At 37.2% G+C, this 27,633-nt stretch overlaps 1 protein-coding gene across 6 annotated transcripts in view; it reads left to right on the top strand.

Moving 5' to 3' along the window:
• Positions 1-27,633, top strand: part of COL24A1 (collagen type XXIV alpha 1 chain) — a 151,121-nt gene that overhangs the window by 88,700 nt on the left and 34,788 nt on the right. For all 6 annotated transcript variants that reach the window (XR_011098786.1, XM_068690206.1, XM_068690205.1 and 3 more), the window contains exons 23-35: positions 976-1,029; positions 2,104-2,148; positions 11,203-11,256; positions 13,067-13,120; positions 14,864-14,917; positions 15,593-15,646; positions 21,340-21,393; positions 21,717-21,761; positions 21,878-21,922; positions 22,842-22,895; positions 25,826-25,879; positions 26,878-26,931; positions 27,140-27,193. Coding sequence is in view for 5 of the 6 variants with exons in the window: in XM_068690206.1 (XP_068546307.1) it covers positions 976-1,029; positions 2,104-2,148; positions 11,203-11,256; positions 13,067-13,120; positions 14,864-14,917; positions 15,593-15,646; positions 21,340-21,393; positions 21,717-21,761; positions 21,878-21,922; positions 22,842-22,895; positions 25,826-25,879; positions 26,878-26,931; positions 27,140-27,193 (675 nt within the window). In the remaining variant the exon portion in view is untranslated. The remainder of the gene's footprint in view (positions 1-975; positions 1,030-2,103; positions 2,149-11,202; positions 11,257-13,066; positions 13,121-14,863; positions 14,918-15,592; positions 15,647-21,339; positions 21,394-21,716; positions 21,762-21,877; positions 21,923-22,841; positions 22,896-25,825; positions 25,880-26,877; positions 26,932-27,139; positions 27,194-27,633) is intronic.

The following is a 27,633-nucleotide window of genomic DNA, read 5'->3' as shown; positions in this document are numbered from 1 at the left end:
TAGCAGAAATCTGCATTTTCTTGATGCTGAATCATTAAAACGTGTTTATTTTCCTTCTCCGATTGTCACATTTCATCAGTTTCATTAACAGCTTGCTGAAGAGCCAGCTCCAGCCTATTGGACCTTTACTTTTGGAGCAAGGCTTTTGCCTCAGAGCTGGTGGAAAAAGTTTGTCTAGACAGGGCTACGCTGTTAATATACCAAATTTATAGGTCATGTTTTAGATTGTATAGGAAGTAAAGACTGCCTGAAATAAAAATAACTTCTTAAAAGTGAGACGTAATAAGCTATAAACATCTAACTGAAAATTCAGGAGAAAAGTATTTCAATTTTTATGCCTTTGTGGTTCTGTCACAACAAAAGGAGGGATGTATTTTTGAAAATTTCTCAAGGAACTCTTCAATTCATGTCCTTCTGCTCACATTGGTCTTGTATTTCTTTCAGGTAATGTTATGTCATTGACAGAGTATCATAACACCCAGATCTACTAGCAGAGAAATGATAGTGGAGAGAAATGAGGTTTAAAATAATTAATTTGGTAAACATAGGAAAAGCTATTCGAGTTGACTTTGTCTCATTGAGGAAGGACTGTTACATGTATGACACCAGTCCCTAAAGTCTAAAGATCAAATTGTGTTACTGTTACTCCCTGTTCTGCTGAAATTAGCCAGGACAGAACATGACCTTATCTTTTGTCTCCTTAATATGGCTTTAAAATTGAAATATGAAGTGTTTGATTCTTGGATTGTGACTTTTTCTTAGTGTTAACTGAGAGTTAATACAGATTCTGCTTTCTGTGCTAATGCAGGCTGTAATAATTAATAGTGCTTTCAGACTTAAGTTTATAAATACACTGACTTCAAACAGAGGTATTAAATTTTACTAAACTGTACACTTTTCAATACATGTATTCTGGTAAACACAGAAATGAGGATGACATTAAATATTTTTAATATTTCTTTCTATTTATTTTAGGGAAGGCCAGGACAGAAAGGTTATGTAGGTGACCCTGGACCAGAAGGTTTAAAGGTAAATGCTGCTTTTATTTATGGAATGAAAATGTGTTTGGAGTATCAGCTGTGTACACTTACACAGTCCAACGTACAGTGATGTGCCGGTGAAAGAATGAGAGTTATACATGCTTTCATATAATACAAATGTATATCATACTGGTAACTCTGCTTTCTCACAAGATTCATTTTGGAAAAGAAAATTATGCACGTCTAAGAGATGTGTGTAAAAAGATAGCCCCTGCTAAAGAGAGGTTTAGCTGCAGAAAGATTTAAGGGGTACTGGACCTGGGGGCATCAAGGGACCAAGGGCAGTTCCTGTGCTGGCAGAACTTGGGGAGGCAGGGGAAGGAGGAGTGCTACGATTCGAAAGAGGAGCTTGTGGTAGCAAAATTTCTCAATGCTGTGTGGCAATCTAAGCAAACAATTCCCAAATCACTTTAAAGCACTTTTCATCAGGGCACCAGGATTATAGTCAAAGACAGGTAATTCATGCCACATACGCACCCAGCTTTCACCTGTAAAATGCATAGCAAAATGCTACTTGGCTGGCAGCATTATTAAGAACAGAATTAATTCATTTAATCCTTCAAGTTTGAATACAGAGTTTCTGGACAAAATAAAAAGCATTTATTAAAAATACAATTAAAATGTTAATTTTCCTAATAGAATATTTTGTAAAGTAGTAAAAGTTGTATAGTACACAGGTAACATTTGACTTCTGAAGCAACTGTAAAATAATGAAGGCAATTATATTTGCAAAGAAGAAGATTTCAATTAAAATTATATCTTTTGTTTACAGCATTTGCTGACTTAATGTGTTTAGTGAGCCCTTAATACACAGCTTTCATTTTTACAGGCAACTTATAAATACTGTAGGACAAAACTTACATCTTTTTATAAAATTAAAAGTAGCCAATGGCAATATTTATTTTTCTTTTGCTGGTTGCTTAATTTTATTTTTTAAAGTTATAATTTGCAGCTGTAATTTAGAAAATAGAGTGTCTCTTAGGAAAAAAAGAACTTTAATATACACATATGAAAGAAATTACTTCTCTAATGAACTGCATCATCTGTTTTCTCTATTTAACAGGGAGAACAAGGAGACCAAGGAAACACTGGAAAAACTGGTGAAGCAGTAAGCTTGAATTCTCTTTCAGATTTTAATTTTAATTCCATGTTCATTTGAGAGTTGAATGAGTAATTTTTTGCAGTAACTTTTTAATTTTTTTTCTCAAAGTAAATGCTTGTTTTTCCTTTGAATCTATAAGATGTCAGGTATACCTTTTGTGGTCTTTCAGAATAATACTATTAAAAAAAAATAAAATTCCTCATTTGAAATATTTGCCAGAGTTAATTCTTTTTTTTTTTGTCTTAATAGGTTGAGTGAACATTACAGGTAGTTGTAGTGATCTTCCAAATCATGTTCAAGTAAATGAATGACCAATTCTTTTCCAGTGAAATGATTTGAGAGGCTACATTTAGCCTGAGATGTGTTTAGCAGACTAGTTTTGTCTGTCCTCTGTAAAATCACAGAGCTCAAGGTGACCTTGAGTTGACATGTAGTCCATGTGCCTGGGCAGAATCAGTTATATCAAGTCTGACAAATGCTTGGCAAACCGGTTATTAGAAGTCTCCAAGGACAAAGGCTCCATGACCTGCAGGCAGCCTAGGGTTTCTCTGTTTGGAAGTTCCTCCAATTGTGTAAACTGACCCTCTTCTGCTTGAAACAACCTTACGCAAATGATAGCTCTTACTGCGTCTCTCCTTCGTTCTCTCTCTTCAGGCTAAAGTGTCCTAAGTCACTTAGCCTTTCATGTTTTCTAGATAATTTAGATCACCTTACTCTCCTGTAACCTGTTTCTAACTCATCTATGACTACAGGGTATTGCCCAAGCTGTTGAGACAGCTGAGCAGAAAGGAAAAATTGCTTCTTACAAGCTATATGTTTGTGTATACACCCCACTTTTTGCAATAGTGTGTTGTTCAGCTTGTGATCCACAGTCTCCAATCTTCTGTTTTGTAAAGTTATCTTTCTCAGTTTTTCCATTTTAGGTGTTGTTTTTTTGTTTTTTTTGTGTTTTTTTTTTTTTTTTCAGTTAATTACCACTTACACATGCTGCTTTGCAATTCTCCCTGCTGTATTTCATCCCATGCCCTTTTGTATTTTTGACTTCAGTCTGGGAATTACTAGCAGGTGTGAGTTGGTTAACCCAATAGTTGAGTTACTGAGAGTTTGTGTGAACGTGACTAAATTGATTTTGTTTGTTGAGTTAATGCATCCCAAAGTGAGATACCATACGCTGGTTTGGACTCAGAACTGTCCTGTTCATGTAAACTATTCAACTTAGACTGCAGTCAAAGTGAGCTCCCCATTGTCTGCAAAATACCAGGCAGACATACCTCCAAGCTCATGAAATGCTCGGTTACTGCTGAAATTTTCAGAATTACTTCTAAGTCAAATCCCGGCTCCTCTGGACATATCCCAAGAAAGGGGTTTGAGAAACTTAACCCTCAGTCAGCATTTAAAATATCTGCTTAGACAGGTACTGATAATGTCATATAAGGTCCATTCAAAAGCCAGCATCTCTCTGAATGTGGCAAGTATACTTAGCAGCAGCTTGATCCATAGCTTTATTCAGCAATTTATACACATAGCAAAACATTCTCTTTTTTTAGATTGTAATTAGAGTTGGAAAACAGTGGCTTTCTTTCCTTGTGATACAATTTGGAAAATTGTTTGTTTAGTTTTTAATGTTGCTGAATGATTAGGGCAAACAGATGAGTATTGGGGATTGACAATATTATGGTAGAGAAGAGTGGGTGGGACATCATAACGCTATGTTGCTGTTATGGAGTGACTGTGTACTGAGACACAGTAATATAATCTGTCTGCATAAACAGCATTTCTCTGCCAACATTACACTTCATTTTTCCAACAGTGTGCAAAATGAAGGTTTTATTACACAAATTTGATTTTTTCAGCCTGTAAGAAGTTAGGAAAAATCAGTATCATTTACTTGGTTTTTCTGTGCCACGTGCATCAAAATCCTCAAAATAAAACAAAGCTAGACTCAATTCACTATCTAAATAGCACATAAAACAGTCACAGAAGTTACTTAACCTTAAGATTCTGAATTTTTCATAGGCTTTGTTTAGCTCCTCAGTGAACTTGAGTTCAGTGCACACATTTTCCACAACTCAGATGCTTTGTGTGTACGTAATAATCACTGCAAAGTGAGCTCCATTCTAATACAAATGTGAAATTGAGTAGCCAAAATGTATAATCCATTATTATATGTTACGGTTATGAGTAATAAAACGACCTACCTACCTAACTGCAGTCAGGAACAAGCTGCAAGAATAAAATAAAATATTCTTTATTCCCAAAGAAGGCTTATTGCAGCCCTGTACAGTGTTATAAATAAACATAATTATGGCCCGTCATTTACACTTCCCATACTTGCTGTTTGGACAGTTTGCATATAATAGAGGATGATATGATACCTGCAAACTGACGTCATTCGCCAGCCATTGTCTCTTTACTTTTACTTGTGAATTTTAGAATGTCTTCTGTTTTATGTAAATATATTTTACTCAAATGAGATTCATTGGCCCTTGATCCTGTTGCATTACCTTAATTAACTGGCAGCAGAGGACTAATGTCCACTTTGTATCTGTTCTTTTGGAGGGCAATACATACTATCTCTTTGTTCAGCTTATGATAAAACACCTAAGGCAGGAGAGAGCCCTTCAAACACATTCAGCACAACTCAAGAAAGGCCTTTCAAAATCCCTTCATTTTATTCCCCACTGTAATCTATAATAGTTAAGCCTTGCCTAAGTAAATGAAAAGCACTAGCAGAAAATGTTTTTCCAGATGTGATTCCTGAAGCAAAATACTCACTTCTGTACACTTTGGATGCAGTTTTTATTTCCAGTTTCTCACTAGCTTCTGTTTGCAGTAATTTTTTTGTCCGTGGTGTGCAGAGAGAATCCAAACTCCCTAAGTAGAGTAAGGCATCCATCCTTATTGATACCTTATCAAGCCTGTGTTATCAGATGCTTGGTGACACCAAATACAAACAAGATTTGTACAAATAACACTAAATAAATTGTATAGTAATTGTAAATTATTTAACAGTAAAGACAAAGGGAAAACGAGATTACTAAAAAGTTGGTAGTATGTTATTAGCCATTGGACTTACTGTGTTTATGGTTTCTTCCTTTTTTGGGGGGCTTATCTATTGATATTTATTCATGGTCTTCATTAACTGAGTTCTTCAAATTACAGAAAATGATGTAAACTTTAAAGCCCACAGCTGAAGTATACTACAGTAGTTTTTAGTACTGGGAAATCCATCACAGCATTCCAATTCTCTAAAAGAAAACATGCATTTCATGAATATTCTGTCAAAAGAAACAATTTTAAAATAAGACCTGTAAATGCTAAATTCCTAAGGAATTATGACAAGAAGCATGTGCCTGCTACTGGTACCAAATGGCTACACCAGTATTTTTCTTCTGTTTCTTTCTATTCTTCTGCTTTTCCCAGTAACATCCATCTTGTGTCTTTAACTAATCTGTCTGTTAATAGTCAAGTACTGCTTAATATCAGCTTGGAAGAATACAGATGGAAACTGTGCACAAGCAGGAAAGTTTCAACAGTGGGAGACTGGAGCATAATGCTTTATTGTTCAGTCTATTAAGATGGGATATGTGCTGAAATGCACTCTGTCAATAGACTAGCTGTCATATTGTCCACCATCTGTTAGGTCACATGAAGCTGCTGACTCTTTAGAGCATGCTTCTGCAGAAGTATTTCTGGATGCTTGTCCAGAGTGGAAACTGTGTAGGCTAAATTTACAAAATGTTCAGTGTGCTCATAAGCTTAAAAATGACACACATTTTAATACTAGCAGGAATATTCCTAAGATCAGACTTCAGACTGAGTTCTGCAGTTAAAAAGAAGTAAAATAAAAATTAGTCTGGCTACAGCATCTGCCCTGTTTCAAGGGGAGGGTAGGTGGGTAGGTTCAGGTGGTACTGCTTGGCTGAAGAGAGCCCAAAGCTGAGTGGGATCCAGGGCTTTCCTTTGCTGTAAGATAGTCAGATACTTTACAATCAATAGGTGTAATTGAAGAGGAATCAGTTAAGATAGTGAAAAGTAACAGTCAGCAGTTAGAGCAAATTTACACTGCTGATGAGACAAAATCTTTTGGAAGCCATGCCAAAGGAAACAACCACTTCAGCTACTAAGAAAATTGCCCTTAGGTCGGGGGGAGGAAAAGATCACTTCACTGACATATGCAGTTGGATTTTGTATTCTTTTATCAGTGATGGAGAGCAAGTATTTGAAACCATGTTGCTTCGAGCATCTCACACCAATGACCTGTCTGTGTTATACGTGTAGAGTCAGGGATGATTTAAGAAAATGATTAATTGTGTAGTTTTTGTGGCACAAAACTGAACTCATCTGAACTTAAGAGTTGCTTGTCAGGGCCACATTACTGTTTGGTAATATTAGCGTTTACTCAGACCAGGGCACTCTGCATAACTAAGTGGAAGCTATTTCCAATTTTTCCATACCAACTCCATTACAGACGTTCAGCCCTTGCTTGGCCCGTGGAGTTCTTTATGAGTAGAAATGTCTGTGGTTTCTAATTTTGAGGCAAGGTACAAGTGCAGAATTTAGTTTTCCTGTGATGCAGTCAGTTTGTACCCAGGTTGTGCATGACATCAAAAAAAAAAAAAAAAAAAAAAAAAATTGGCCTAGAAGAATCACAGAATCAGAGAAAACCCTCTTAAAACTGGACAGTAACTAGGTGAACTGTTTTCCCAGTTTATTGATTGGTTATAACATTATTCACCTTTCTTAGTAGTCTGGAGACAGGGCTTTCTTTTAAAATTTCAGGTTACTCTTACCTATAAGGAAGAGGATAATGCTTCTCTAAGGATATTAACAGCTGCTCCATTTAGTTCGTACCTGGTACAGGTACAGCAGTGAGCAGATGTTCTACACAAAGGCGTTACTGCAAGTCTTTTGGTTTCAAAAGCCTGTCTGTGGTTTGACAATATACTAATTTTGGTCAGATCACTAACAGAGCTGCATGAAAGCACTGGACCAATAGAGATTTACCAGAAAACTATGACTAGCAAATGTTAGGATTTTTGGTTTTGTGTTGTTGTTTTTTTTAATCCCAGAGCTGGTATTAACTGTCCACAACACCTCCTTCCTGACAGATCAGCTACATTTTTTTCTACTACAGATTAAATGAAGCCCAAATAGCAGCCAGCATAAACCCTTTGTCAGGCTTTCTTCCTCATCTGTGTCCAGGCCTAATCAAGGTCACAGCTGTTACAAGGGTGATCCAGAATTAGTGCATATGGTACCAGGGTTCAGATAGGTCAGTTTTAAAAATACTTTTAGGTACTGTTACGTCTGGCTAGTAAAACTGAGCTTAGATTAATATTTATTTCTTAAAACTTATTTTTTATTCTGAGTTGTAGAGGTATTTTTCTATATATCAGCTGAGTATGAACTAGTAGAAGCTGACTGTTAGAGCACCCATTCTTCCTTCTTCTTCCCATTGTTCTTGGCTTTTATTTTAACAGAGGTAGTTATGTGAATCTTCAAGCATTGTTAAATAAGTTTTGATCTGTTAAATTCAAACCGTAATGATTGCTCATCTGCTTTTTTGTATGCGTCATAAAGTCCCTCATGCAGTATGAAGCTGATGGGCTCTCAAGAAATGTTTAAGTGGGAAATGAAATGAGCAGACAGAGGTGATGACCTTGCTGGATATGGAGGGAAGTAGAATGCACAGGTTAAGGGTAGATTTTAATGAAAATTAATTAAAAATACTCAAAAGAATTTCAAAGAACAAAGTTAATGTGGAAAAATGAAATTTAAAATTTACTTGTGAAATCTCATTAAAAGAATACAGAATGAGGATATTTGAAAATGCTGAATTCTTCATGAAATGATGTTGGATTGGAAAGTTTTCATTTAAGACAGAAGATTGTGTTAGCATACAACCTGATATGCAACTGCTTCCACAGGAACTTTTGGAATCAGCTAAATATTCATTCCTCACTACCAAGCTTTTCAATGGATTACTCCAAACTTGGGTTTTCATTAAGTATTCTGTGTGTTTTCAATTATTCAGCTACAGTCCAGTTTCTAACATGGAGCATATGTGCTGGCAAGATGTTTTGTCTGTCTTAGACATGTGTTAATTGTGATATCTGTTCTCTGATTTTCCATGAAAATGCTTCTGTCAAGAAGGTTTCTAAAATGCTGTTATTGTCATTGTAGAGTTTTACATATATCTTTGTAAGTGAAAGTTTGACTTTTTTTTTTTTAATTAGGTTTAAAACTATGATGATTTTTTAAACGTTTCAAGGTTGTTTTTTTTGGTTTACTTTTGATTTGATTTTCGGAGTCCACCACGGATTCACAAAGGATTGAAGGGATTCTGGAAGACACTGACTCAACAAATGTGCCTTGGAGTGTGTTCATCCTCTTACATAAGAAGGAAAGAGGGTTGAAACTTCATCCCAGTCTTAGTGGCTTGTTTCTATAACAAACCAACCCAAAACTGATGTTTAAGGAGCCACGTGATCTTAAAGACAGTCCATAGGGAAAACATCACTTCATGGCTAATATATTAATGGAACAGGATGCTTTTCTTTCTGATTGCACTTTCTCTTCACTGTATGCTACTAATTATTTTGAAAACGAAAATGATATTCCTAGGTAAACTTTTTTCTCTCTTGCTTCTGCTGGTACCTGCCCTAGCGTTGTCTCAGTCTTGGGCACTTGATCTCTGTTTTTGGATGGAGAAGTGAAAGAGGGTTTAGTTAATCTGTCATGAATTTTCTCCTTTATTCCTCCTGAAGTCTCTATTGCTTTTCCAATTTCTTTAGCTTCAGTTCTTGTTCAGTATTGTTTTGCTTTCCATATGTATCCACTTCCTGTCACACAACATTTCTTTTCCTTCTTTTTATCACCACAACAACCTACTTTCTTTTAGTGTTTCTACTGTGAATTTTCTTTATTTAATTAGTTTCTTTTGAAAGAAACTAATGTTTCTTTATGTAGAAACATTAGTTTCTACATAATGTAGAAAACTTTATGCTTCATAGCCAACTTTAGTCCTCACTCTGGAAGGCATTGTAGGCTAAGACTAATATGCTGGGTAACAAAATAGCATGTTCACAGTTGCTGCTTCCTAGTCATTCCTTCTCTCTCACACCAGAGCAACTTATTGAGAAACACAATACTTCTGGATTGAAAAGGGGACTTGATCAGGGGCTTTATAGTAAATATTTCTCTGCACGCAGATGGGGCACAGCTACCCATCTTTCCAATTGGCATCTTCAGCCCTCTAAACAGCGTGGCATTGACTGGGCACTCAGGAGTGTCTCTGTGGAGAGAGAACAGGTCTTGAGTTACATCTTGGCTCTGATTACATCTTACTCCCTTTCTGGAATAAGAAAATCAAAGTGATTAGTCTTCAGCCTTTCGAAACCAGACCTTTACAGCCCTCATCTTGATGAGCAAGAGTACAGGGTAATTCTTTGTCTCACAGATCTCTGCTTCATATTAAGGCCCATTGTCAGTTGTGAATCATGGCAGCAGTGGTAGCTCTCGTTCTCAAAGTTAGTCACGAAGTCCCTCGTTTCTGCCAGTGACCTCTGAGCATTGCCTTAGTGCCAGTATCACCAGAACAAATCTTTAACAGCTGCCAAGAGACGTCTTAGACTGACACATAATACACAAGTTCAGACATACAATACGTTACTCCAACATCCATTGAGGTGCCTGTTTGTCTGTTTAGCTCTTCCACAAACTTATTTGTGCTAGTGTTATCAACCTCAAAGATGGCTATCTCAGTGGATCATTGCAATAATTTAAACTATGAGATTTCCAGAGTAGCTAGTAGTTCAAAAAAAAAAAATGAAGAAAATAAAAAGCAATCCTGAAGCCTTAGTTACTTTGCACCTGTCATGCTAAAGTACTTGAGGCTGAACTGTGCTGAAATTATACAGGTAAAGAGCTGAAAAATGTATTTATTTTCAAAGACAATTCTCAGACTGAAATGTCTTTCTGATATGAAATGAATTCTATGGGAAAAAAAAACAACCACCACAAACACTATTATACTAGGCTTATGAAAAGAATATAACTGTTCTAGGGAACATAGAAATCATGTTAAAAATAAAAACAAACCAACAACAACAACAACAAAAAACACAAAACAACTCGCTTTAGTGCCAGTCCAGTGCTAGTTAAGCCAGTACATTTCTACATGTGTAGAGACAGCAATGCCAAACTGTGAATTGCTGTTTTGTTTGTACAGTGCCTTTCAGAGTGTTACAGATAAGCCAGTTGTGTATTACGGACTTCTAGGAGCTTCCATGTTTCTGTCATCTTTCGTGTGTATTCATTCATTATACTCTGGACACCTATTTTTCTTCAAGCTCAGCGCTCCATACTTTTCATAGCTGGGGCCTTGCACTATAACTTATTTTCTATTTCTTAGTTTGATAATAGCGGAGTTATTGCAAGCACTGGGAATAAGATTGTTAAAGGTACTTCATACCTTGTTTCCCATTCCATGTGGTGGTTCTGTTCTACACAGTGGAAATTTGTGGGAGAGTCTCAGGAGAGAAGTTTTATTCCCTTTTTAAAAGGGCTGGAAGGCTCTGATCTCAAAGGTGTTCAGGGCTACGACAGTTAAAGGGAAATTCTGGCAACACCTCATCCAATATCATTTTTGACTGTCTTTTACTTGATTCTACTGAATTTATTCACCTTGAACTTTGTGGTTAGACACAAGGGCTAGCAGAGCAATTACTACCTTTAATTTTATGTTTGCAAAGCTTCTAGCACTGCGAGATTGACTTCAGAGGCAGACCTAGATGGTGGCATGGTATCATTAAATTAATGCAATTTCTATAAGTTGCCACTTATTGTTGATGAGTCTAAATGCAGTGATCCTCTTGCCTGGACTGTAAGCCAGGTTAGGTTGTGCAATCATCACTTCCTCCCATGAGCCCTTAGACAAAGAGACCAGTAATTCTCAGGGATGAAGAACTGTACCATGCTCCACTGCCAGGTTTTTGGGGATGTGCCAGCCATGAACTTGGACATTGCACTAATAATTCTCCTTACTTTTTATTGCAGGGATCAGCAGGCTTACCTGGAGAAACTGGGCCATCTGGAAACCTTGGTGAAAAGGTAGAAAAATGTATCTGACTGTTTAGCAGCAAAAATCGGAGTTAAAAATCATTGAGGAGATAAAATATTGGTGACAGATCATTTACTGTCCCCAGAAAAAGCTGGTATTTGTGTGGCTATTTCAGAGAACAGGGATGTATTAAATGGTAAGATATCAAATCTGACAAATTGTTGATAGATTCGATACCTTGTTCATGTCATGACACTTGCTTTACCATCCACTGCTATTGGTTCACAAAACTGGCATAAATTATACTTGGTGTATTCGATAATTGCTGATTAAGCCCTGCTATGTAGTTAAGAGATGAATGTAAAAAGATAAAATTTGGCTGTATGCATTAACTGAGTAATGAAGGCAACGTTGTTAGTTTTGTCTGCTGTGCAGTAACAGTTGTGTTTATGAAAGCAAAGTTTGGCAGGCAACCTGACTAGAACAGTATAAATAGCTTAAGCATATTTGACATGGTTTTATTTAGGTGAAATATTTTAAAACTCAAAAACAGGAAACTATTACGGGACTGCATGTCAGCTTCAATTATAATAAAAACATAATTGTTGGAATGATCCAGCACCATTTTTATTCCTGCCCTGCAGGGCTGAATTATTTCACCTGGACTGGTGGCTGCTATTTAAAGAGATCTCATTGTAAAAGTCTTTGCAATTTATTTGAGCACCCATGAAAATCTGATGATAATTTTTTATTGTCAGTTTATATAATATATGAACAGAAATACATCAGTGGAAAGCACTGTTTCTTTAAATTAAAAATTTAGAAAACTGTCATATGGTTTTAATCGCTATATCGTCTTAGAATTCAGCATCAAAGGATTCTTGTTTTTCGTAATTACATTTTACCCAACAAAGATTACCTTGGGATACTGCTGCTAGTTTAAGTAGGAGGGGAGGGAAGAGAGAAAAAGGCTAATCTATCAGCAAATGGAAGCAATCTTCTTCGTGGTACAATAATTATTTTCATTACCATGCTTGTTCTGTAGAATTCATCTTCCTCTTTTATGTATTAAATACTGTGGTGCAGAAGTGCTATGTGGTTTTAAATGATGAATGTACTTTGAGCACAATTATTTTAAAGAAATGTGCCTTTAAAGTATGTAATGAATACAGGTATTATATATGACATAGTGATAATGCTGTAATAGAAGTGTCATCTTTGCAATAGAAAAAATCTATGGGCATAGAACTTGGGCTGGATGTGAAGTGAATAACAAATGAAAACATTTGCAAGACAAGAATGAGACCATTTTTACTCCACCTACTCCAATTGATTCTGCTGCTGCCTTGCTCTTAGATCTCTGTTTTTCCCAACACATATTGAAGAAATGAGGTAGACGGGAATGTATTTTTTTGTTTTGTTTTCCGTGGCAAGGTTTATGAGTTAAAGAATGTGGTACATGCAACAGAGACAAGGGATCTCCCAGCAGCAGTTCACGGAGACTGAAGTAGTACCGAATCCATTCTCTGGTCATCTAAGAAAAGGGAAGACACACCAATTCAATTTTATCATTTATGGAAAAGAAAAAAAAAAAAAGCTTCTGTTCCTGAAGAGCAGTCCCTATACCAGTGGTGGTATTACGCTCAGCATGTAGTTGTTTCCTTGAGCAATCAAGTTGCTTATAGATTATGAACTATAATCTGATACAAGTCTTTTTGCATCACTTGCATCACTGTTATCACTGTTACATTGTTAGTGCAGGTTAGCCTTGTTGACAGTATATCCAACAAGAATATGTCCATAACAATGGACATGGGACAGAGCACTCACTGTTATTTTCTTTTTAATTTTTCATTAAAGGGAGAGCGAGGCGGTCCAGGACCAGTAGGTCCTCCTGGAGAGAAAGGTGTCACGGTAAGTCACAAGTAATGTAGAATCCATATTTACGCTACTTACAGTGGCAATCTACTTTCCAAAACAGTGATAAATTCTCACCCTTCTGACTGTGCAAGCCTTATAGAAAAGAGTAGTATTTATGATGCATCATTCCCCAGGAGCTTCATTAGCAGCTTTAATGCTTTCTGAGTGATCTGCTGAATGAAGCAGCAAAACAACTGTTTTTGAAAATAGCTTTCAGCAGACTTGGAGTAAAAATAAAACACACTGTATTGAAAGGAGAGAGAAATAAAGGAAGGAAAGTAAACGAACAATTTATTACATGTGCTGGGGTAACGCAAGTTATTCTAGGAGGCAGGCTAGTAACCTCTTAATTCTGCTGCACAGAAGTACCCAGACAGCCCATGGGTACCACCCTGGTGGGAGGACTGACTTTCTGACAGCACCACTGGTCCTAAATCAGGATGCAACATTTCATGCATCATTTAGCAGTCTAGAGGTCCACGGTCATATTAGGTGGGTTATCAGAACACTGAAGTATAAAGCTATACATGTGTGGCCATTGCCAAATGCACATGGAAGTTCTTGAGGAGATGTAGTTAGGATTTGACTGTGCATTTGTTTGCAAGTATCATGGTGGTTCCAGAATGAACAGAGAATGCTTACAGACCGAACTGCTTATAAGGAAACAAGAAGGGAGGTTGTAGGCAATGTGTAATGCTTAACCTTCCCCTCATGGTCATAGTGTTCCTTTATAAAAAATTTTTGGTCTCAAAGCAATGTTACTGATGAGGCTCTGGGGTCATACCATGATTATGTGTTCTGTCAGGGATTATTTTGTACTTTTCTTTTATACAGTATTAAAGTCAGTGTAGAGCTGACATGCTGGTAGTTTGACATACTCATTATCCATTGACTTAGCGTGGGTACTCTGCCCTGTGTTATCTGGCAGTAATGTGGTAGGCTATGGTGAAGCCTCAGTGGTTCTTTGTAGAGGCTGCAGATGTGGGCCTGTGTGCGATGGACAAGAGCTTTGGACAAGAGGTGTGCTTGGCGTTTTGTCCTGGCCAGTTCTGTCCACACCAGGTTGTTTCCACTTTCTGTTCCCATTGTCACAGCCTTGACACGAGGATTTTGGATGGGGTTAACAAACCCTATGGGATGCATTGCCACAGTTAACTGACTCATTAGGTGCGTATAATGACCACTGAAATGAGTGGTTAGTGTTATTCTAAGCCACTGACTTCAATCACATTTTCCTCCCCCAAATCAGTAGTCCCACAAAAAGCTATTTCTAGAACCAGCTAACACTTTGTGAGTTTTAGACATTTGAAGAATTCTATTCATCAGGAGGAGCTCACATTGATATATTGTAGTACTGGAGAGGAAATTTTGCTTATTGGGATCTCTCTGAGAATTGCATGACTAATTTTGTGAATGTGACTCTAAAATAATTAAATCAATTAGAACTCAGCAGACTTTGTTTCAGGAAATCCCTGTCAGCCAGTGCCCATACGCAGGGAAAAACATTCTTTGGCTGTTTTTTTTTGTGATATATCCAATATCTGGATATTTTTGTGATATACCCAAGTGGATCCAAATGGATCTCTGTTTTCTAAACAAAGTTTTGGGAATAAATTTTGCAAGATTAAACATTTTATTAATTTACCTCCAATTTTGCAAGTAACTGGATTTATTACTGTTGTTGTAATAACAGTTTTGATAAAAATGTGTCCTTCTCTTTATTTATTTCAATTCTAGGGCTATCCAGGACCTCCAGGAGGCCCTGGGCCTGTGGGACCTGAAGGATTACCTGTAGGTATAAAATAGTGCTTTGGTTTGTTAAAAAATGTGCCATTATTAAGTTGCCTTTATGCTTTGCTGGAATTAAGAATGTTTTCCAGTTGGTGCTGCAGTCTGTAAAACTGTCATGAAAGTTTACCCATCCAGACACAAAGTCTGTTTACCTGCTATTTACCAGGATAATCCATGAGAGACAGGAAAAGTAATTATATCATTTACTCACTGATATAAAAAAAATTTTAAGGATGGTTTATTATTACACAGCAATTTTATTCATTGATGCTTAATATAATTTATGTATATCATATTTAGTTTCATTATTAATAAAAATATTTTCTGATTTACTTATGTAATTGTGTTGTAATTTGGCTGTGGGTCATCAATACACAACTGTTAGGCTTTTTGAACATAATGTTGCTGAACTAAAAGCTGGAGGAATTTTTGAACGTTGGACAAAAGTAATGTATCCAACAGTCAGTGTGCTTTCTTATTCAGAATAAAATTACATAGAGACTATTATTTAGATTTTAATAGATAAATTGTACTAACACAATTAGTTGAATTTGAACCATGAGTAGACATTACTGATTTGTGTTGGCTGCATGAGCTATTACTAAGCGTGCATGAACACCATAGTTTCTAGAAATCTGTCTGTAGAAGACAATAATAAGTTTGTTTGACATGTAGGGACCTTCTGGGACAAGAGGACCACCAGGGCCACAGGGACCTAAGGGAAGAAGAGTAAGTAATACTGATGTATGAATCTGATGTGTGACCCACATACAGGTGCTTCTGCTGAATTCTGTTCTGGACTCCTATCATTTGTACTGACATCAGATGGATGATACTTGTAATCCCATGTAGGAAGCAATATGATTCTTCATTTCTTCTCACATTGCAGTTAAATAGGGGTTTGCCATTGATTTCAGCTAACAGGACCAAAACAAAAATTGCAAATGGCCTTGTTTTCTGTAGGCGTAAATATGCAAACGTTGCCATTTATGACTACCATTGGACTGTTTCAGTGTTTTGGAAACTTTCTTTATCAGTATGTCATTTATATCTTTGGAAATAAAATCGAAGTCCTCAGTGGCTGTAAAAGGAAAGAGCAAAGTCAGAAGAGGGTGTAGTCCAGCATCTCTGACTTTGAATTGGACTGTCATTTGCAATTCCTGCATTTTGAAAAAAAAAAAATGAAATGGAAAGCTCTTTTCCATTTTATGCAAAGCCCAAGTAAACCAAGAGGGAGTCTGTCCTAATCAAATTGTATGAGCATTTGATCACAGTGCATAAAAACAGTTCAGTGAAAGTATTCCACTTTGTTTCCTTGGTATTGATGGCTTCATGATTTTCATAAACACTTTCCTTAATAAACCCCACCAGTCATTTCCTGGGCTTGAATGCTCTTATTTTTGCAGTTTGAGCTCAAGATGCCTGCAGGAAGCACTGGTGGCTCATTGTATAGAGGGTTCTGGTTACAGCACAAATGACCTTCTTCTGACTGGCTTTACAAAGTTTGTCAAAAATAGCAGTGAAACTGCACCCTTCTAGCCATCAGGCTAGTGGCACGTGGAGGAGAGTAAATATATGCAGACCCATTTTCACTGTAAAATGCTGATGTTTGAGCTTCATTTGAAAAAGAAAAATCCTTTGGGCCTTATCTGTCTTTTGGAGTTTGTTTCACCAATCACCTGTAGGTTGCAGTGAGTTCAAAGGCCAACTGAAGCATAACTTAGTGTAAACAGTTGTCTCTAAAACTGGAACTGATCTGCTGATGTATGTTTTAATTCCAGCAGACACAGCATTCCCCTAGAAACTCCCCTTTCGATTCTTCACTCTTGGCAGTCCATCTGCCAGCATCACCAGAGCTGGATTCAGAACCAAGCTGCTGACATGAATGTGAATCCTGTAGACTCTCCTCCCTCCCAGCATTATCTGCTACCTGGTGATTGTTTCTGTGGGGTGGGGGACAGACTCATTGTAATTTAGATTCTGTTTTGAAGGTAGGAGATATTTTATTTAAGGAGTATCACATCATCTGCCAACTGAGACAGGAATTTTTGAGAGAGTCTCTATTACTTTGACAGCACATCATTGCTTATAATTAAAGATCACTCAAAATAAATCCCAAACATCACAAGCTCTGTGGAAGTGCTGGTTCAGAATTGTGGTTTGTGCCTTTGCCTTCATCCAGCATGGACTGTGAATGCTTCATGTAAGCATGTATTGGAGCTGATCCAGGTCTCCAGGCTCTGTGAACAAACTCCCAAGGAAACCATTGAGAACTTTTTCAGCTCTCAAGATCAAAATATCAGACCCGTAGTGGACTCTAGCATAAGGAAAATATCTGGAGGCCCCTGAAATCTGGGATTTGTCATCACTGGATTCAGAATGACAAGTGTAAGAACCCTAAGCTCTGTGTGGCAGCCCTTGGAAAAATGCATACCACAGTCACATACAGAAGTTAAATAGAAGCATATGGAAATTCCCCTTCACTGTGACTGAAACAACTTACCCCGTCTTCATAGCAGCAATCTGCAGGAAGTCTTGGGAGTGCTGACCCTCCACTTCTGCACTGTCACAGAGTGGAATTCCTTCATCTCATAAATTCTGGACCTTTCAGCAACCAGTTCACATCCAAGATTACCCAGCAGCCTACTTCTGCCTGAAAGCATCCAGCTGCTCAGTCTCCAGTACGCTGGGGAGTTCTGGCCAGCTGAAGGGAGGCTGTCTGGTTTTGGGAGCCTATGGAGAAGGGAGTAGGGAGCCTCAGTCGGGGTTTTGGTGGATGTGCCCCTGAGCACAGAGGTTCCTCAGCTCACGTTCAAGACTCCTGGAAGACATGCTGGTAGCAATGTTGGCAGCCATGAAGCCATTGATGCACTTTTTTAGTTCTGTGTGTTAATGTAAGAAGAAAACTAGAATGCCAGAGACTGGTGCTGCTTTTTGTCCATATGATAACCTCTGATTAACATAACAATTATCTTTAATTTGAGAGGAAGAGCTCATGTATCATTAGATTCACTTCATGAGTGAGACTGAAGCAAAAATCTTAATAGCTTCTGAGTTTCTGAGAAGTTAGTATTCTTCAGGGTGATGTTTGCTGTTTTAAAGCTTAAAAGCAATAGTTTTTTCTGCTCTTATTTTCCTGGAATTCTGCTCTTTAAGACAGATAAGTAGCTGCATAGTGCGCTTATAATGTGATTTTTACTCTTCTTATATCTAGGAAGTAGGATGAGAAAAACAAAAAGTTGATTGGCATTTCTTGCCTTCTTATATGAACTTTTTCTCATTTGATTATCCTTGAGCTTTCCATGCAATATGTTCCATTTTAGAAATAAAGCTGAACACTTGCCAAAGAAAAACAGTAGTAGCAATCATTTGGCAGCCCTACTCCTCAGCTCAGCTGCAACCAAAATTAAATAACAGCAGGTAAATTATGTGTATCTCTCATTCTGTCCTAGTTATAGTAGGAAAAGATACAGATCCAACCCATCCGTGCCAATAATGAGTCACACTGTGCTATTTATAGGAATGTTATGGTGTGCTTCTGATAGAATATTAAATTGGCTTTCCCTTGGATTCCAGCACTCTACTCTATGGCAGGCTAAGGGTAGGTTAAAAACAGGCATGAAGCTGAGCTTCATGTTGGTTTCTTCTACTTTGTTTTCAATTCAAAATTATTTAAAGGTTGGTGTTTTGAATGATAGACCACTTGACTTTATTAGCAGTTTAAGTCAGTTGTCATTCTCTTCCTAATGACTGGGTTGCTCGTGCCATCACTACTCAAGTGGCAGTACCTGTATGACTTGCAGAAAGGCTTCAGTGCATAATACAGACAGAATCCTATGCAGTTTCCTGACAGGGCCATTTCTCGAACTATGGGCTATGACCCCTGTTATGACTAAAAGGAAGTCACAAGTGTTAAAAACAAGATCTGTCTGTTAGTATTATTAGTGACAGAAGATAAAATTTCTTTATTAAACAAATTCATACAATTAAAGTGTGTCCTCCTTGAATATTTCATCTTATCAGCCCTATGGAGAATGTAAAGACAAATGAGAGGCCATGTATCTAAGAAGTCTGAGAAACACTTAAATTATTCTGCAATTGCTAACCTTAACACTCTGAATTTTCCCCTCCCTATGTTCCCCAGGGGATTCCTTTGTAGCTTGTTCTTGAACTTCTATCTCCCCTTACCCCCAGCTCATTGACCCATCCTCATTTCATCTCAAGGCTTCCCACCTTCACTTTCCTTTTCATTATTGGAGAACTTTCTCTTGAAAGCAATGTCAGATGATAGGACTCTAAACCTGCTCAGTCCTCCTTGAGCTTTCATCACAACTCATTTGGTGTGCATTATAGGTATCAGTTACAGAAAAAGAGCAGATCAGTAACCTGAAATTAATTTAATCCATATGTTTAGCTTTCTTTTAAGTAATGCTATATAATAATTCAGTAATTGGGCTTACACAATTACATAATCTGAACTTGAGACCCAGTCCTGTTTCTCTTATCAAGGCCTCCATCACCCATGAAAACACTGTTAGTCTTTTGGTCCTGATCTTTGAGTGTGTTGAAGTCCCTAGGAGTTTCTCCATAGACTTTCAGTTGTCTTTGGATTGGTACCTTTCTCAGCAAGAGCCCTGCAGCAGCCAGGAGTGTTGTTGTCTCTTATAGCATCTGTTCTTTTCTCCTTTGGTTTATCTAAAAAAAAAAAAAAAAAAGTGTCTGTAAATACTCAGTCATTATTTCATCAAAACGGAGAAGGTGGCCAAGATAACAAAAGGATTGCCTCACAAAAGCTGTGACCAAAACTGTCCAACGTTTCAGAAGTATTCAGACAGCTTTCCCTGCCTGTTCCTTTTCCTCATCCTGCGTTTCCTGTGTTCTCCCTCATGCTGACCGGCAGCAGCAGTGCTGAAATGCTGGCAGATAAGCTTCTCATGGGATAATTATGGCTTGGCCAGGGGATGTATTGATACATCAACTCAAAGGAAGGACTTTTTCTTGAGACAATTCTGTTGCAAGAGCAAAACCTAACAGATTCTGGATTCCAAGTTACCGGCCAGCCCCTTCTTTTAGTGTAGCTCCAAAGAGGGGCAGGTGGGTGTTCATCACCTGTTCTGACATAGGTTTTGATGTTCATTGGTAAACCCAAGTTAGAGTGAACAGAATTCTGCCCTTTTTTACCTCAGAAGCTCAAGAGGGACATGGAAGTCACAAACATTTTTTGAGGAGAAAGTAATATAAATAAAATAAGATGTATTTCCAGCACTTCCAACAAAGTCTTTTTATAAGCCCTGCATTATTACTTAATAGAACACTTTCACATCTGATTACAGAGAGTTGTATTGCATGCCCTGCACTATAAACCATGATCCAAGAAGTAAGTTTCTCCACAACTGAGTAGTTCACTCTGAAAATGCAGATCTATTTCCTCAAGGTAATGCCATAGCAGTGTACTAGTTCCTTCTGCTTGGTACCAACACAGCCAAGAAGTCACCAGGAAAGCTGTCGTCTCTCATCCTCCCACAGCATACGGCTGTAAAGAGCCCAGCTCTGTTGTCTTGATATTCATCTAGCTCTTATTTAAAGTGGTCATTGGTTTCAGATTGTTGTTAACTGGTTTTAATTTTGTATTCTATATACAAACATTCATTGTGTTTAGAATTATGGAAATACCCTCCTGAGTCACTGTGGATAAAATGTTCTTTTCCATTTTGCTTGTTACCTATTTTAAGGATCCTTTTATTTGCTTGTAAACTAATGGATTTGCATTAATAATCTTAAATAATCATATCTGAACATCTTGGCAATAAATATTTGCTATATTTGTAATAGCATAGCATAATATAATAGTTTTTGTTCATATATTGATTGTAAAATATCAATTTACAGTAGACAGTTTAATAATACAGCAATTCACTCTGAGAGATTATAAATTGGTCTTAATCTTGCCTCAAATTGGTTTACTAATGGAAGAACTTTATCTGCCTGTTTTAAAGTCTTACAAGCTAACTGGATTTTTTTACATGTACAACTTATGCTCAAAAGCAAGCACCCCATATAACCAGTGCTCATCTAAATACTTCTAAATATGTGTTGCATGCTTAAAAAGTGGATGAAAAGGAGTGGAAAATATTTGTCTGCAAGCTGGGTCCAACAGAGTCCCTAAACATCTTGTTTATATATTTAAAAACAAACAAAAAGAAAACCTTACATTTACATTATAGTAAGCCAGTAATGAAATTTATTATTTAAAGCTCTATTTTACACTTAACATATAGTGAAAGTTTTTCTTTGTCCTGTGGATTTTCAGAGTACATGCCAACAAAACATGTTTCCCTCTCCTATAGCTTATGTTTCATCTCCCTGCTGATAGCCCGAAATAACACGCAATTAATGTTCCTAATCACTTGTTCAATATTCAGGGACCTAGAGGTCTAGATGGTCCTTCAGGAGAACCAGGAACACAAGGCATTAAGGTGAGTGCTTGCATTGCTCAGTACTGTACAAAACGTTTAAATAGATCATGACTGGCAATACCCCCCCAAACCAACCAAGACAAACAAACAACAACAAAAACACTAAACACTACTGTGTTAGAAGCCATAACAAATTTCCATTTAGTGTAGGAGAAACCTTGCAAATTTTTGCCTTTTTCAAATACTTCCTTATTATGGTATAAACTCATCTAAGCCTGAATCTGCAATTTCTGCACTTAACGCAACTTTTAAACTTGTAGCAGCTGTATGCAGTTTATCTAGCAAATGCACATAGAACTCACATGTTTTTGGTTATTTATCAGGGAGAAAGAGGAGATCCAGGAAAGAAAGGCACTCCTGGGCTCATTGTAAGTATTGGAGACAATCTTTGTATTAAGCCTTAATGCAGTTACCGCAAGTTTCTGAGCTGTGTTTGGAAGTTATCTGAAGCCAGCATCATCTTTCAATATTTCTCTTTGACCAGGGCAAAGCTGGAAATCCAGGACAAAGAGGAGATCAAGGTGCACCAGTGAGTATGAAATGCTCTAGTACTTCATCCCAAACACCAAATACCATACTTCTTTATCACTCATATAAGGGAATTTGTCTACTTTGGAGCAGCTGGAAAACTAACATAAGAGTTCGTATTTTTTCATGCAAAGAATCAGAGGTAAAAGTGAGAGTAAGTGTGAACTTGGTAGTCTGCTACTAGACCAGTGTTCTCATGGATGATTGCCCACAGTGCAAACCTACAGTATGTTAGCAAACTGCAGCAGAATGGCAACTATGTGTAGCTTGGGAGTGCTAGAAGTTGTTTTGGTAGTGGTTTTATTGTAGTTTTAAGGGAGAAATTCATTGTGACAGAAAATAATTGACGTATTTTAGACTAGATGTGTGCCATCAGTGTTGGGATAAATAAAGAAAAATATATGAAATATATACATTGTGTAGGAGAAAATTTTTCTTTTAGGTCTTTTTTTTTTTTTTTTCCAGTGGAAATCTAACAATCTAACGTGTTCTGTTTAAGTTTTTCTTCTACAAAGAAAGTTATTGGTCAATCCTAATGGTATGGTATTTTTTTTAAAAAGAAGGCAGCAGAAAAGCAGAAGCAAAGCAGTAATGGTAGTGATGTTGTGCTGAAATTGAGACTCAGAACGCTGGTTGCCACTGCTTTTCTCTTGCCTCTTCTGGCCAGATTTAGGAGCCTGGTGCCTCTCACCTTTGACAATGGGTTTTCATTTCATGTTCCTTTACTGGGACTTGTGTGTGTCTATATATACACAGATGAATGGCAGTGCATATCATCCAGAAGAAAAAATTTCTTAGGTATTCCTGAGCAAGTGATTGAGTGAGAAGAAATAAGAGAGGGAAGTCACTTTTCACAGAATGTGAAACAGCTTGTTCCCAACTGATTTTTTATTTTACTTCATTTTATTTTTAACTTTGAGGGTTTGCCTGGGCCTCCTGGAACCACAGGAGACAGAGGACCAATGGGAGAGACAGTAAGTCGATCCTTATGCCTGCTTTAAAATTTTTCCACATATTGTACTGAATTCCCTAGTAACTCAAGCTCCGTTTTACCAAGATTTGTTGTTAGCAGCGGTTAGGTAGGAATTGTGGGGTAATTGTTTTAAAACTACAGGGCTAGAGTCTGCCTCCATTCCTTACCCTAACTTGTAAATAAGGGGACCTGTTAATCATGTTGGGAAGCACTGAAGTAAGGCATGCACAATGTAAGAGAGCATGGCAGAATCTGGATTGCAGTATTAGGCGGCTATACTGTGTATTGAGGTAGACATCCAAGTTATGGATTATGTAAACATATGTGCCAATACTGATGTTAGTGGCGTTTTTTCAGACAAATTTTAGGATTGTTACTCAGAAACTCAGGAACCACATCTATTTGGCAGGTTAAAGTTTCAATAAAAAAGAGACTGTTTTAATAAACCTCAGACATTCCTCTGCTGAATGGATTCTTGTTCTGATTATTATTATTTCAAAGCCACACTTGCTTTCATGTGGCTAATGTTGTAACAGATGAACGTGAAGGATCTGCAGCAAATACATACAAAGTACTGAAATATGTAGCTGTGATAGGAATATTATTGCATCACCATCTCTGCGGGTAAATCAGATTATGTAAGTACAATGAAAGTATGTGCTTTCCTAGAAGGGGGACTTGGGGAAAGGCTGCCATTTAATAGTGCAGAAGTCTGAGGTGTCAAAATGCATGGTTTTGTTGCTTCTGAAATATTATTTTGGACATCAAATGACATACAGTTAATTTAAATCTTGAAAGTGAAGTGTTGATATAAAGTATGTTATTTCTAATATTATTTCTATTATTAAAAATTATTTCTAGTAATCCTTAAGCTGACAGATGCTTACAGAAAGCCATTGCACGATGGGGAAGTGTGGTCTAGAAAAATTTCAACAGCCAACATTTTAGAAATGTTAGCAAATTTTATTTTGAAAAAAAAATTGCCTGTTTACTTCAGTTGCCAACTTGTAGGAATGGCAAAATGTGTCAACAGAAAATGTATTTTCTAACATCTGTTATTGGATTCATGTCACTTTTTGCTCTTCCATATAATCTAATCTATTTTACCTAATTACCTAATCTTAATGTTGTGACATATGAGAGACTTATAACGCAAGATGTATACATAAAATTCCTAATATTTTCTGGTCAATACTGAATTTTTATACATATTAAATGACAATCAGCCTTATCTAATTTAAGTGGTCTACTCTTGAGCAACCTACATTTCTGTTGTTCTCATCATTGTAGAATCTATACATGCACTGTCAGCTATGAAGGAAGCTATGAAAATGATGCAAGACATTTCAAATCAAATGCTTGGCTCTTTTTTTAACTGCTTTTGCAAGCAAGTTGATTTCATCTTCTGACAGCTGGTCACTATACAGAAGCCAGCTGCCGAAACAGTTTCTCTTTCCCTGTCACTAGTTTTTGCACAGAACAGAAAAATGCAAATTATTGATGGAGGAGCAAAGAAACTAATGCAGTTAGAACTATTTGTGGTAGCAGGCTTGATCTAAATTGCATGTTATCTTTATCTATTGTCAGGCAATTCAGTGAAAATCTTGTTTGCAAATTATCTGCTGTTAATGGTTAAATATGCTGTTATATTGCCCTGTTTGGCGTCCCTGAAAGTCACAGGGGAAAGATGTGTTACCAATCCAGCAAGTTTAGCTCTGTGTGAATATTACAACTTGACTCCTGAATCAGACTTAAGCTTTCTGTCAACTGTGTTGTGGAATGTCATGGAACTGCTGCAAACTAAAACCCAATGGACATAGTGTAGCCCAAGTGAATTATCAACAGGAAATTAACTGCAGTTTCAGTCATTCTTCACACTTCAATGAATCTATAGGTTAAAATAGATGCATCTGCTGCAATGTTCTTGTTCACATGTAGTTTACATTGGTACTGCAAGGGAAGAACAGACTTCTGTGATCACTGCCAAGTCATCAGGAGGAGGAAAACCATATGCATAGTTTGTAAGGAGGAGGTGAAATTAAAAAGAGTAAATACTTGCTCAAAAGGCTTCTATCACCAATACAAGTGGCAACATCTTTACTTTACATGAGATTTTATAAAGCAACAAGATGTTTTGAATATAGAATTACCTTAAACTCAAATGAGTCCAAAAGAGGTAAATGGGTACAAACGTTCTCAGAGTTCAGATTGGATACACCTAGGGGGTTGATTTGTCTTGACATGTTCATAGTGGCTCTAGAATCAGCTGTAAGCTGTTACAAGCAAACTCTGCTCCCCAGGCATGCAAATCCCAGTCCATATGCAGAGGTGGACAATCTACCATGCATAGAGTTTGAGCATGCGACTTTAGGAAGACATGTGTTACTGCAATCTATTATTTCTAGTAGGGCTTGTAAGAAAATGATCATAGCATTTTTACTGATATTACTAAAAGACTCCAGCCTTTACTCCATTACACCTCAATGACTGTTCTCTATAAACATTGCTAAATCCACAGTGAAGTACACAGTAGTTGCTTTCAGTTAATTCTGTACCAGACTGTAGGCTTTTCCACAAAACAAACCAGACAGTCTAACAAACCTTAATTAAACAAAGTCTCAGTTAATCAAGGGGAGAGCTTAGTACAGATAACACTTTACTTTTGGTCTGTAAGAAGAGACATCTGTGTTATTCTTGGAAATCTGTTATTTTGGTGTGAAATCTGTTATTTCCCTGTGTCAGGACTTGCAATGAGGTCTTTGGTACTGTATGCTTTCATGGTACTTGCATATACTGTGGGATTCAGAAGGAAAGACAATGAAGTATACTTCCTTATGCCAGCTGGTAGTGTTCTGAAGAGACAAATTCAAGGCTGTGCAACATGATTTAATGTTAATTGCATGATGTAGCCAAAATTTTTTTTAATGCCAGGGTCCAAGAGGACAACCAGGGGATGTTGGCACTATTGGAGAAATGGGTTTGGAGGTGAGTTTTTCATCATCTATATACTAATTACAAACACTCAAGCAACAGAATATGCCTAGACAACGTGTTCAGAAATTATTTTTTGGATTACGTGTAGCTGACTTAAATACCATGAGCTGCTGAGAGTCTCTCTTAAAGCTTTTGCAAAGCAATAATGTCTGAACCAAGTACCTCTTTCTATTGTGAGCTGTTGTCAGGCATGCATTCACGACATCTGTAGTAAACAAGTTGTGGGGGGAAGAAGAAACATTCTCCTTGCAGTTAGACAGCTTATCCAAAACTGGGGGTTTGAAACTGGAATGGTATTAATCAAATATCCTTGCAAATGGTAGATGAAGAAAAGCAGCTGCAGGCTGTCTTCTTCCTAACTTCTATTTTTTGCCTTGTTTTTAATATCTCTTTGAAAGAAGTATGACAGAATGTTTTAGGCACATTTGCAATGAAGTAGCTGAGGGATGAGCTCGCTTAGAACAAAAGGAATTTGGTTTCTTCAAAGAAATGCACTTCCTCAGTCACCCAGAACCCAGTCTTATGACTGCCTGTTAAAAACCAAAGCAGGAAAGGGTTTAAATGTAAACTCTACAAGAAGTAATCTAATACCATTTACACTTTGAAAGCTGAAGACCTGTATATTTGTTTTCCAGTGTCTGTATTTACTTAACTCCAAGCCTAAACAGTGATGAAGTAGTCAGTAAGAATTCCAAAAGGTAGATTATTGCTTAGCTTGCTAGCAATTTATGATGAAAGGTAAATGCTTAGTGGTACTGCTGAGTCTTCAGTGTATTACTGCTCAATGGTACAGTTCTGAATGCCTTTATAGTCTTCTTTTGTCAGTCTCTAGTAAGACCAACAACAGTTTTCTCTTATTTTTATTTTTCAGACATGCAGTTCTTTAAGTGTCTCATGTCATATTTTTGCTTCTATTTTGGCTGCATTATTTGGTAGTAGCAAAACTATTATTGATGGTCATGTGTAAGAATAGCTCTTGTACCATGCAGGGACCTCCTGGCCCTGAAGGAGAACCTGGACTGCAGGGAGAACCAGGCACAAAGGTAAATGTTGAAATTATTCACTTGGGCTTTTAAAATTTTCCAGTTTCCAAAAACAATGAAATCAGAGTGATCTGACTTATTAGCCAAGTAGATAATGATACAGTATGTGATCCATTAAGCAGTGTTGTCATGATGATTGCATTATCTGTAAACCCCATCATTGTTAGAAATATCAACTTCAAGATTTAATTTTCTTTTGATATTCCAGGGAGACGCTGGACCTGCTGGGAAGGTTGGAGAACCAGGCGACCAAGGTTTAAGGGTGAGCTCTGGGTGAATCTTTTCCAGAAAGAAAAGTATGTTACGAATGTGTCAGAAATGCAAGTCAGAAAACCTTGATTTGTCAGAAGATTTTAAAAGAATGTTTGTAATGCCATGACAAGTTAAAAAGTATTGATTGTGAAGTTGAAATTTTTCTAAGTGTCTCATGTCACAGAGACCCATGATGTGGGTCTCTGAAGTGGTTTTAGCATGAAACTAAATCCAAGGGTGTCTAGCCCAGCTGTTAAGATAACAGCACAGAATAACACTGTATACAGATTCCTATGAAATAATGGGAACATTATAGTCCCAGCAGAGCAAGCTATCCCTCTGTACCACTGTCTCATGCAGCTGATTTGCTTCTGGTGCTGTGGATAGCTCATTCACCAACTAGTTTTAATAAATACTTGTGCACCTGCTTATTCTTTCTGCATGTGTTAC

This window comes from Anas acuta, chromosome 8, assembly GCF_963932015.1.
Source record: "Anas acuta chromosome 8, bAnaAcu1.1, whole genome shotgun sequence".
Taxonomy (NCBI): Eukaryota; Metazoa; Chordata; class Aves; order Anseriformes; family Anatidae; genus Anas; species Anas acuta.
The sequence above is the reverse complement of the archived record's forward strand: the minus strand, read 5'-3'. Positions and strand labels throughout refer to the sequence as shown.